Source organism: Notothenia coriiceps, unplaced genomic scaffold (genome assembly GCF_000735185.1).
Source record: "Notothenia coriiceps isolate Sejong01 unplaced genomic scaffold, NC01 NC01_scaffold00022019, whole genome shotgun sequence".
Lineage (NCBI taxonomy): Eukaryota > Metazoa > Chordata > Actinopteri > Perciformes > Nototheniidae > Notothenia > Notothenia coriiceps.
This window is the reverse complement of record NW_011354720.1, coordinates 20,391-33,453: the sequence shown is the minus strand read 5'-3', so window position 1 is coordinate 33,453 and position 13,063 is coordinate 20,391. Positions and strand designations below refer to the sequence as shown.

The 13,063-nt window shown below is 40.2% G+C and overlaps 1 protein-coding gene across 1 annotated transcript in view; it reads right to left on the bottom strand.

Moving 5' to 3' along the window:
- Nucleotides 1–6,828: 6,828 nt before the first annotated feature.
- Nucleotides 6,829–13,063, bottom strand: part of rpap1 (RNA polymerase II associated protein 1) — a 7,036-nt gene continuing 801 nt past the window's right edge. Inside the window, exons 2-6 of the mRNA XM_010780600.1 lie at nt 11,629–11,747; nt 11,304–11,535; nt 11,025–11,201; nt 9,483–9,539; nt 6,829–7,600 (exon numbers count right to left, since the gene is read on the bottom strand). Of these exons, the coding sequence (XP_010778902.1) occupies nt 7,442–7,600; nt 9,483–9,539; nt 11,025–11,201; nt 11,304–11,535; nt 11,629–11,747 (744 nt within the window). The 3' untranslated portion in view covers nt 6,829–7,441. The remainder of the gene's footprint in view (nt 7,601–9,482; nt 9,540–11,024; nt 11,202–11,303; nt 11,536–11,628; nt 11,748–13,063) is intronic.

Below are 13,063 nucleotides of genomic sequence, written 5' to 3'. Positions count from 1 at the left end.
GTAGGACACATTACTGTCATTGTTTTCAGACTGCCGCTACAATCTGCAGGCATGTAATGCTAGTTAAAAATGTATTTAACTGATAACAATATTTCCTTTGAAATTTGCAATAATCAATATTCTTTTTATTAGAATTTGATCAAATGACAAGATGTTCAATACAACGAGTCTAGTCTGTACCTGAATAACACTGAAGTTACATAACCCCAAACTTAAATCCAGAGTGCTCTGTGAGATACTTGTTGTATCTTTCTGCTTCTTCATCTGTTAGTTTCCTTGTGTTTCCTTTTCTTTCACAAACACCCACACACACAGAGAAAGCTAAAGTGGAGGAATTCCCACTTGGTCTTGAGCTTTAAAATGAATTTCTATTCATTTGACACATCTTTGACCCGGCTCAGGAGGCTAACCCTCCTGTTATCCTGATGTTTAATATTTAATACTCCACAAACTTCAGAGAAAGATCAGACAGTGGACAAGAAAGAAAGAGATGCAAGCAGCAAACGTGACTCAAACACATTGTGGCAGTGAGAAAGTGCAGTGCTTTGAACATGGACCCAGCAGATACAGACACTGATAATCATTTGTGCGGTTTATTTTACACTTTTTAATGATGAGGCCAAGGAGAACAGGCATTTCAGAAGTTTGAAACACACACACACACACACACACACACACACCGGTACATCAGATCCTCAAGATTAATGTATTCAGTGTGTTCTTTTCCTTTTTCAAGCACTGATATCAGCGAGCCATGGTGGAGGGCAATAATCTATACTCATTAATACATCTTTGGTGTGTTATGCACCACACATACAAATTGACGCCCATCGGCTCAGTCAAACGCTTGCATGCATGGCTGAGTATTGATGCACATACCCCTTTAAAAAAGTTTCACACCAGCTCCTTTGTGAAAACATTAGCAATTCCAGCCGCTTTGCCTCTTACTCTCTCTCTTCTTGTTTTTTTATTTCTGCCATGAGAGTTGCTGTGGCCTGAAGGCAGGCTTTGTTTGCGGGACATCGTGAGAGCATCATGTCCCCCCTCTAATATAATCAGTTTCAGTGAATTACAACAGAGCCTAATGACATTAGGACCTGGTGACACTCATTTAGTCCACTTAAGTCCCCGCATGTCTCTGACTTTGGAAAGTGGGAGCCAAGAAAGTGACAGCTGTCCAAACAGCATCTCTTCCTGGTGAGACAGGAGAATTACAATCAGGATTTCTAAGGACTTCTGAGCATTACAAAAGCTGTCAAATTCTTCAAAGAGTTTCCCTTATCTGGACCTGAGGCACAGTCAGAATCTTAAAAAAGGATAATCTGTCTCATGGGTGTTTTAAGCAGGAGTTGAGCTCAACTTTGTCACATTAGAATTTAACATATTGGTCCGAAATGCAAATCATAAAGCTTGGAGATTAATGCTTGTTAAAACTCTGAGCCAAATAATAAACGAGAGCCAAAAAGAGATTGTTGCTGTGGTCTAAGGAAAATAACAAGAACCAGAAGCCAAATCAATTGCTGTCATGTATTCTACCTGCTTCTCGCTTCCTCTGATTACATACGGTGCTTGCTCTTAACATGGTGAACACAGCGCATCGACCTTCATACCTTTGAAGGCCGATGCGCTTTGATGCTTTAGCTAAGGAGATTTAGCAGCTCTCAACAGCAGTTACAGCTCAAATCATCTTCAAAGCTCAGTTCAGGTGACATCAATAGCTAAAAAACAGTAAAGGGTGTTATCATGTATCTATACACACAAAGACTTATTCCACGTTTGCAGCTGAGGCTTAAAGCGAACACCACAGTGATCGTGTAACAATGGCACACTGTCTTAGTCTATTAACTCTTAATCGGGGCTCTTCAGCTCAAGTGTGTGCTTTTATTCTCACAGAAATCTCGTTAGCCACTTCCTGCAGAAATGAACATCTGATGCTCTTAGCTCTGAAATCACTTCAAACCACAGTTGTCTTTGAAACAGCATGTTCGTGGTCACACTCCCGGAGCCGCAATGCTGTAATACATTTTTGATGGTTCAACTGCTCTCATATTTTACAGATGAAAGGAGTTGATGAAAGGACAGCAGCGGATTGAGGCAATAAATGACAATCGTCAGTTTTATACTTCTTGTTTTGAAAATAGATGTTTTTTGATTTCTTCAGAAGTAGGCACATTATCTGTTATTATGATCATTGGTGCTTTATTGTGTGGATCACTTTGATGTTTGCAGATGGTAAAGATGGAGTTAATTACTTTATAAAGAAACTATAATCAATAATGCATCATGTATTTTAAAATTCATTTGAATCTGCAAATGAATTTGTGCCTTTATTGCATCTGAGTTTTAGCGTAAAAGCAAAAAGTGGCCGGTGGAAGTGGAAGTACAAGTACCTATAAAATGATACAGCTTTTGACTAAATGTATTTTCCACCAGTACTTAAAATGACATAAAATATAATCAAACTGAAGTCAAGTAAGCTGTTTCACTGTAACATAGATATCGTACAGAACGAGTCAAACAGAAACTTGTAGATCAGTATAATCATGCCTTCACACTATTACATGTTTTACTCAATTGTAAACTTTTTACATTTCAATCAGGAGAGACTTCATTTTGTACAAGAACATTTATTGACACATGTCACATGATAAATGTTAAGTCTTTGGCGATTAGCCCCCGATCCTGAAATCGTATATATCTAAAGGGGGAAATGCAGCCGTGAGCATATAGGGAACCCCCCGGGGTCTAGACACTGGTGATGATGCTGAAGATCTGGATTTGATGAGGAGATAGGATGAAGAGGAGGTGTGATGAGGTCTTTGGGTTAACTCTCCTGGCACTGGGTATGATGAAAGGAGGTGGATGGGGGAGAGCGGCGGCAGCATGACAACCTGTTACAATCACTCAGCTGACTGCAGGAGAAGGAGAACCATTTTAAAGTTTGGCTGGCTGGAGGAATGAATACGTATGTGTAATAGGTTAAAGAGAACGCCCGTGATGAGCTGATTATAAGCAGCTGCGGACTGAATGTATACCAGTCTTCCTGAAAGAACTAACGCTAAGCTTTATTTAGATGTTCCTTTTCCATCCAGCTCTGATTTATTTGAGAAGAATTTGAATGCAAGATGTTATTAGAGGAGTAATTACCCAGGGTGTTGATATACCTTCCTGCTGTGGCAAATGAGCAGAAATAAAAACAAAGTATCCACTTAGGTATTTGCCAACTATTCAACATAATTATTTAAAAGTTTAATCTCAGAGGTTTATTCACTTAATTGGCTCCAGATTTGTTTTCTTTTTAAGTGGCTGAGTTAAGCACCAGCAGTGGGGTGTCGAAATATTGTTCTCCAGTATTCCACCTTCTATCGTACATATCCTAAAAAGATGTATTTGCATGCAGGAGGTTGAGACATCATGGAGAATCCTCAGATCTGAGAAAGTGGGACCAGTGCTCGCCGCTGGAGGCACGGCTTTCGTGGGAAACTTCTGCAGAAGGAAAGATCCCGGAGGGTAACATGGAAGTGGGAACGACAGGAGAATGATTTAGAAATGCAAGGAGAAAAAAAAAGGAGAAATGGTGGGTGGGCAGGACGAACATTATTTTCCCAAAATGTCAAACTTTTCTTCATTTAAAATACCAATAACATTTTTAATGTCTCCTTCTTTAATGTGCACCAACTAACTTTAACCATTTACAATCAAATTCATGAATCATCCAATGCAATCAAAACAGAAATGATAATGCACTGTGCTGGCAGCAACTGCAAGTCGAAACATAAAGAAGTCATTTTAAAGTTCACTGAAAAGTTTGTATGCTTTTTCTAGGAGATAGAGATCAGAGGAGGCTTAAAAACACAGATTACTGTCTCTTCCTTTATCAAATGGAATGTTTGTACAACTGGTATCCAAATGAAGAGGTTCGTAGAGAAATCTATGTAATCATTTTAGAAAAACTATGCTTATCATTAAATATTAGAACTATAAATTAAATATTTTAACCAACGAGGAAAAAAAGCAGCTTTAGTATTGAATGCAGTAGATTTGAGATTGTATTATTGAGAGAAGCTAGCCTTGAGGTTTTCTTTAAAACTTTTAAATCACATTAGGTAATTTTACTATTAAATGATGTGCGGCTGTCTGCAGATTCCTCACTTTTGTAATGGTATCCCCATGAATGAGACCAAACGCAGACCAGATGTGGAGTGAACGAGTACTGGAAACCCGCAGGAGAAGCCCTTGTTTCAACGGCTAATGACATGCCAAGGAATTTCAGGGAACAAGAATCTAGCCGATAAATCAATAGACTTTTTTTATGTGTTCAAAATACAAACACAACAGGACAGTGTGTGTTTATCTGAGAGCTCCAAACAAAGGAATGAATAAACAACATGACATCAAGGTGGTGGTGCCAAGCCAAGCCTTTGACCTGTTAATGTGAAAGTTTGGATGATAGTGAAAAGGAAAATATGAAAACAAATCAGTTTACCAAGAGGCAGAAATGAACCTCGACAACCGTAATGAAATTAAAGACAATTAAAATGTATTTGAGACCACAACCTGAATGTTGTCTTCGCATTGCTTTTATATTAAACTTCAGTGCCAGAAGGATGTTTTTCCTCCCTGGATCATAAAACCTCCTGCTCATTATGAGCTGGACTGCACCTGAATCAGCTCCACATATCAAAACAAGGTAAATAACTGTACAAATGTAATCTATTGTGACATTTCAGTGAGCCTTCAATAACTTGAATAGACTGATCTCAGTCCAAAAAACTGTTCCTAAAACGGAGCAGGTTTAAGGAGAGAGATGTGGAGATTTTTACAGCTGCGTTAAAACCACGCTGAGGAGTTCTGCTATAAAGCATTTAAAGAGCTACATTTTAACAAGTCAAGGTTTTTGTACGTACAATTATTTTGTGAGGATTACTTACTCTTATTGTTGTTATTATACTAGAATCAGTGACATAACTTTAAATGGGTGAAAACACTCCCAAAGAATGTGGACCTGCTGCCAAGCTGCAATCAGCTTCGGTTCTGTGCAAACCATGAAGGGTTTCACTTTTGTTAATCAGCAGTGGTGGGAATGTTCTCTAACCACAATACAAATAAAAACAGATTTGTAATGATGTACATGTGAACAAATCCATTGAAATAACCTCATTGAAACAGATGTGAACTGGATTTTCCCTCTTTTCAGATAATATCAGTGTATTAATTGGCCGATAGTGTCAACGATGTATAGTCTATACTGTATGTCTGATAAGGGCCAATTTGTATCATTATAAACAGCGTACAGAGAGGAGGTCGAAACCTGACATCTTGGCGCCAGGATAACAACCTCCATCTCAACGTCAGCAAAACCAAGGAGCTGATTGTGGATTACAGGAAGCAGCAGAGAGAGGGACACGCCCCCCATCGCCATCAATGGGACTACTGTGGAGAGAGTGAGCAGCTTCAGGTTCCTCGGTGTCCACATCACTGAGGACCTGACTCATCACTGAGGACCTGACATGGACTCATCACACTAACACCATCTCCAAAAGAGCTCGACAGCGGCTCTTCTTCCTCCGCAGGCTGAGGAGGTTCAACGTGGACTCCAGGATACTCTGAAACTTCTACAGGTGCACCATAGAGAGTTTCCTGACCGGCTGCATCACGGCCTGGTACGGCAGCTGCACCGCCCTCAATCGTAAGGCTCTACAGAGGGTGGTGAAAACTGCACAGCACATCACCAGGACGGAGCTGCCATCCATGGAGGACCTTTACTCCCAGCGGCTCAGGAAGAAATCCCTCTGGATTATAAAAGACCCCCGTCACCCCAGCCACAAACTGTGCTGTCTGCTGCTGTCTGACAGGCGGTACCGCAGCATCCGGACTAAAACCACCAGACTCAGAGACAGTTTCATCCCACAGGCCAGAAGCACCTGAGCTCTGTCAAGTGCCCCGATAAACATTCCTGTTTATCATCTTGCAATATACCTATTTATATAAATAGTCATCCACGCAATAAACTGTATTTAATTTAGTCTTAATTGACATTATTTTATTTCATATTCTGTTCTTGTACATATCATATTCTATTTACATGTATATAGACTTTTTGCACTACTTTTTATTTTGTATTTTTGTATTATATATGTTGGATTACTGGAGCTCAGGCCAGAAGAATTTTATTGTAATTTCTACACTGTAGCTTTGTGCATATGACAATAAAACCATTGAGTCTTGAATCTAAACCATTCAAATCTCCAAACCCTAAATGACAACAAGGTTGCCTGGTAAATAAATTCAGTTTATTTTTCAGAATATTTATAAAATGCATAAGTAGGTTGATACACAAATATATTCACCTCCTCAGGTTATATCTGAAATAACCAATTCCAGGTGGAATATTACAGACAGCAGTAAAGAAAAGAGTTGTCTCTGTCAGTCTCTGAGGAGAGGTTGAAGTAACGTGCAGAAGAACGTGTTATCTAACAGAGGAAGTATAAGCACACACACTGGAAACACACCCGCCCCTTATGGGAGCTGCTTCAAGGGAAATCAAATGTGAAGTACCTGTGATGTGAGTGTGATTGATCAGTGACACGGAGAAAAATCCGCCCCAGCGATCCCGAGAGACCCCCTCTAGATGTTGGAGGGTCTTTAACCCCATTTTAACTTGGTTATACCAATGAAAACAAAATGTGCGCTGCCCCCTTTTAATCAATGCATTTGCATTCGTGGAGCGACTGTCAATAAAGAAAAGCCCTTCAGACTCAGTTTAATTCTATTACTATATGCTGTATTTGCTGGGATTTTGATTAAAGAATAAAAAGGCATTACACAAACTGGAAATAATGTTTTATTAGAGCATTTCAGGCACTTGTAAAGAAGAACATTTATCTTTACTCTGAGGTGCCAATAATTACTCTGGTCTGTTTTTAAGATCATTAGACACACGCTGACTGGGAAGTGCTAATATCTCAACATGTAATCCCTCCAGTCTGCTAAGAGGAAAGGTATTAGAGGAAAAGATGACAACCTGAGCCTCGCTGAATCTGCACTTCATTTTTAACATTGATATTCAACCTTTAGTTTGACTGGGCTTGTTTAGCTCAGATGGGTTCATGTAACCTCAGATAACATGACACACTTTAACAGACAATGTCAACAGATGGTCTGTAAAAATATAGTCTTAGATTGTGAAATCTAACCTTTTTATGTGTGTAGCAGGTTCAAAGAAGTGCTAAACATTGCGAGCAGGCCAAATCCACCTCAGATTAGGTTTTCTCTGAGAAGAGAGGCCACAGAAAATGTTATGGTCGACATTTTGTCTCTTGAATGTCTCACTTTCTCTTACTCGTGTTTCTCTTAGTCTCTCCTTTGGTTTCCTGACAGTCCCATACTGTCCCTTCTCTGGATCTGTTTTTGGCTCACTACCATTTTATTTTTTCACTGCCTACTGCCTTCTGTCACCTTTGTCATCGCTGCCGATCTGCAGTCTGAGGATGCTCTCCAGACGTTTTGCTCTAATGGGAGGCAACTGCTCAAACATATCGAAGCCAAACTCTGAGTTCAGTTGCGGCAGACGGAAGAGAAGCAAATGGTTCCTCAACACCTGGAAATGAGACAAAGAGAATGAAAAGGAGGTGAGCATAGGTGGTGGGCGCAGTGTGAAAAAGATTGAGGAGAAGCTCAACAAACACTGAAAAATCATTATTGATACAGCTGTAACACAAGAACACTTAAAGGTGGGGTAGGTAAGTTTGAGAAACCGGCTCGAGATACACTTTTTGTTATATTCCATGGAATGCTCTTAACATCCCGATAGCAATGAATATCTGAAGTGCTTTGACAAAAAACCCATACAAAAATGTCATCTGTGGAAGCCGTAGTACTGTAAAAAGCTCGACCAATCATTTTAGCCGGCCCGGCTAAAATGATTGGTCGAGCTTGCCTGTCAGCCTTCCATCTGTGCACAAACTTATCTTGTGCCCTCATTGGTCATGTGTGCGTTTGTGTGTGTTGGAGGAGGGGCTCTGTAAGGAAGTGGCAGATTTTTTCCGGCTGTGTATTTTCAAATTCTAGCTCACTCGAGCTGGTTTCTCCAAAATTACATACCCCAGATTTAAAAACTTGATTTAAAAATGGGTTGGCAAGGAAAGAAATAAGTCTAACCAGTTAGCTAAAGCAGAGGTGGAAAAGTACAAGTTCTAATACCACACAGTAAAACTACTAAACTACAAGTGAAAGTCCTGCATTCAAAACCATATTTCAGTAAAGTTAAGGTAGTAAAATCTGCAGAAATGCATTATATTCTAAAGCTTAAAGGGAATCAATAAATGGTTGAATTAGTTGGCTTAAATGTGACCTGCTCTATCGAATCAGTCGCATTATCCCGAAGATACATTTTGATTTGTATACACTGTTGGAAAGAGGAGATTCCTAGCTTTCTAATGATAACAGGATTGTTGTTGTACTCCAAATATTAAGCAAAATATGTCACATTATATAATGACTGTCACCGAGTCATCATTTTGAGAAAAAGGCCTTCAAAGTTTCCTCTTCTCTGGAATCCATCGATCGATTACTAGCGGAGCAAATGATCAAAATAGTACGGAGGGAAACTATTTTCGTTAGGCTTACTGGTCTGGGGGAAGCTCGCGAGTGTGTGTGTGTACGTACTGTATGTGTGTGTTTGTGTATTTTTGCATTTGTTTGTATTGTGTTTGTTTCCCGGGGAAAACACCGACTGTCATTCATAATTTCAGCGAGAGGGGGGGGGGGAGTGAGAGGTGCCTGTCATCTTCCCTTTACAAGCTTCAATAATGTATGTATTGTGTGATTTTGGAAATAAAAGTTTCATATTCTGAAAGCCAAGACTTTGTTTATTTAAAATCAAACAAAACACCCGAACGTGGATTTCTTTTTACGCAAATCCACGTTTATTTTGAAATGAGCCGTTGCGACTTCCGACTGATTTCGATAGAGCGGCTCACATGTAAGGATAAGTGTTGAAATATAGAAAACTAATCATTGGTTCAAATGTCCAAATACTGGATCAAACCAAAGTCAACATTATCAATTCTACTGTATGAACAAATACAGTAAGATGCAGTAGTGTTAAATTACATCAATTCAACAAATATCTGTAGAAAAACGAAAATGATGTCGGTAAAATGTTCTTGTTCAATGTTCTATGACCTGGAAGGGCTGTTGGGGGAAATCTGACCAAAAATCGTTGGAAACAACTGGTGTAAAAATCACACACTGTTTCGACATGCTATCACTGCAGGACTTAAAGTGGAATGCTGATCATTAAAAGTGACTTGAATTGGTTTTGGGAACGAGGAAAAACAAGAGGATTGTAGAGAAAACATCATCAGAGATGAAAAGAAGAGTCGGTACACTCAATAAACACCCCGCAGCCTTTTTGACATCAGAGACAGCCAGATAGAAACATCTGTGGATTGCAACAACAGAAAAAGCAGAAAATGTACCTCATCTGTCAGGTAGTAGATCTTCCTCAGCATGCTTTGTCGTGCGGCTTCAACCGCCTGTAAAAGAGACGAAGGGATTAACAGATGAAAGGCTTCATTGATGTTCTGCCCTGACGCATGTCTCTGTGTTTACTTTATAAACTCCACACCTGCATGCATTTGCGCCTTCAGCTAAACTGCTCAAAAACACTGGCTTTTTTTAAACACAGTTGGACTCACTGAATGTGTTTCTTATTCTAGGGTGTTCAAAAAGAAAACTCACATACCATGCCTTATATCCATATTGAGGTGCCAAACGAAGTGAGTCATGTGTTTATCAAAAACACATGACACGTAAAATCAGCTAGCTTATTTTCTCTTGAGCATAAAATGTGCAGAAATCCCCATAAAACCGTTTGCCACTTCCCAATAATCAAACTTCCTATTCAGTGCAGATGCTGCATGTCCTGGATTTGCTAAAAAAAATATGTGTGGCAGTTTGCCCCAGGTTTCACTGTGGTTGATTTATAAAAGCCACAAAACATAAACCAAATATCCAAGGCCAATGGTGCACTCACAGTAGGGCTGTGATAACCGCGATATGCGATATTCACATCGCAGGGACGTGCGATTTTATTATTTTTTAATAATAATTTTTTTTTTTTTTTCATTTTTAGGACGTGCGATATACATTAACTCAAACACGTCATGTTACAATTATTTTTGCTGCTTGCTACAAAAGGAAAACTTGCGCGGCTCTAATGTCAGGGGTACTTGAGTGAGTGACATGCAGGCTCTGCATGCACAGCAAACCACCAATCACAATCATTCTTGATCAGATCACAGCAGGCCCCGCCCCACTAGTTTGCAGACCATCAAAACACCGGTAAAAAATGAACGAGGCACAGGAGGACAATACCAGCGAGAAGGAAGATCTACTTCCAAAAAGAAAATCAACATCTGCCATCTGGAACTATTTTGGATACAAAATGGTTCTTCTCTCCTTCATTCACAGGTGAACCCCCTTATTTGAGGGTAAGCGATCATGACTTAAGGTATGATGAGTCTACCAGTTAAGATCCAGACGTCCGTGACTAAAATCCTTCATCCGGTTAAATATGGTTAAAAAAAGGGGGAAAAAATATCGCAATGTAATTTTTTTTCAATATCGTTCAGCCCTATTTCACAGGCTCCTCAAATAGCCCGTTTCTAATCAGCTTTGAGCTTCATGTCGTAGTGAGGAGACAACATGGACGATACAAAAAAAAAATGTATATGCATTGCTCTGAGATTTAAACAACGTGGTAATTATTGTTTCCGAGTTGTAAAATGTTCCAGTGGGGAGTTTATGACATTCATAAATGCAGCACAAATGCCATCATTCAATGTTTGACTAACGTGAAACATAACCGTTGTATCTGCTGCTTTTTTTGGATCTTTTCTAAAATGTAAGGGTTTTTCTAACAAGTCTCAAGTAAACTGAGCAAGTCATTTTTTCCGTTATTCAGTTGATAGACATGCAGACTTCATCTGGTTTGGCCTGTTTGCTCTACACTGCTCTACCTGTGCTGCAGCGTCCTGAGAGAAGATGAAGGAGTTGACGTGAGACAAGGTAACCACGTATAAGAGTGGACACCAGCGGGGCTTCAGGGTCCCCGTGACCAGAGAGCGGAAGTAGAGATTGAGGAGAGGGAGGGAGTCTTCAGGGGGAGAGGTGAACCGCTCGATAGGGATGGAGAGCTACGAATCAAGACACAGAGAGATAAGTAATTGTTCCAAATCAAAAGTTAAATAATCATAGAACGTTTGTGTTGATATTGTGAAAGCCCTCCTCATCATTACCTGTTCCAGAGTGACTCCAAGTGACCTCAGCATTCCCACATGTTCCCCGAACACAGCCAGCCTCATGGTGGCGCTGTACCTCCTCTGCAGGGGTAACAACAACCAGCTGCCAAAGAGCCGGTCTCCAAAGGACACGGCCTCGTACTGGGTCAGAAGAGCCGTGTACAGGTCCTGGAAGGAGGCGAGACCCGGAGGAGGGACGTCCAGGTCCAAAGAGTCCAGCCTGGATCGCCTGATAATGGAAGAGATTTGGTTTTAGCTCTGTTCTCTGTGCTAAATGTAGGTTTTGCAAGGAAAGAAAAAAGGATATCAAACATGTTCAGACCTGGTCAGGAGCCTGAACAGACCCCAGGTCAGTTTCTGCACAGGTCTCTCCAGGAACAGGTCACTGGAACAAAGGAAGACACAGGACAGACGGGCGAGCTTGGCGACAGGAGGGATCACCTGCAACATGACAACATGTTCTGGAGGTTAGATACTATAACAATATAGACCCACCAGAAGAAATGATTGACTACAACAGGATCTGTATTATTGATTAGAAGTTTTTATAGATGAAGGTATATTATTATTTGGGCAAAAATTCACAATTATATTTGATTAATCAATTTATACAAATACAAGTACTTCAGAAAAAGACTGGAAGTCACCAACTCCATCAAGCTTCAGAACATTAAGTAACTTTAAATGGGATAGCCTACTGGGCATTGCTTTTCGCATGGTTTTTGCATAGCTAGCATAGAATTGTAATAAAAAAAGGTTTTAAATAGAATAAAATTGACATATTTGACTTAAGATAAACATTAAAGTCCTTATCTTGCATAATTTACTTTAGCTGAAAGATCATAGAACTGTTTCAAAATGCATTAACTTGTTGGGTCTTATTCCAGTAACACGTGATATAGATCGAATATCGTTTCCTATTTGCTGTAAATCACTTGTTAATATCGGGAAAATGGGTCAAATTCAGAGGTATCCAGAAAAGTCTGGATTCAAACTTGCCGCTGCTTGGTGCTGTGTCGTGACGTCACGTGTGGTTCCGCGAATCCTGGTGAGTTCAGCCCGTCCCAGCATCACACAGTGTAGCATTGCTGGTATAGCCGCATGTCAACTTTGTGTATCAGTGTTTATCTCCGAGTTTGTCTTGTTTTTTCCGGATCATGGTGAAGAGGTGTGTCGTTGGCGGGTGTAGCAACACCAATCGGGATGGTTTTACCGTTCATTTGTTCCCGAAAGAGAAGGCCGGTGGTGCACATTCGCGTTTTGCTGGCTCGAACCTATACGGTTCTAGGCCTCTTATTTCTGGTGTAAAAGGCGGCAGAGATCGTTCAGATTCATCATCACTGCTCGCATCGTCCACACCAAATAATTGTTCTGTCAAATTGTGCCAAATACCCGCGCTATTAGCTTTTTCTGATGCGTAAACATCAACAATATTTGACGCCATTTTTCGTTGTGAACTCTCGCTGGCTGCGCGCATTGGCTGTCGATCCGGACGGCAGCAGGGAGCCAGACAGCGGCAGCCGGGAACCACACGTGACGTCACGAAATTGCCTGCTTCCAGAAGCAAAGTTTTTTTATTGGACCTAATATTTTTCCTTTTTTTACATATTATTCAGTATGAAATAAAGAAACATACATTGACTATCTGGTGCATACACCGCCCAGAAATCAACTGCCAAAAACAGTTTTTAATGTAAGATAAGGACTTTAAGGTAGATAGTGTAAAAAGAATACCCAGAATGCAGTGCTTTGGGAAG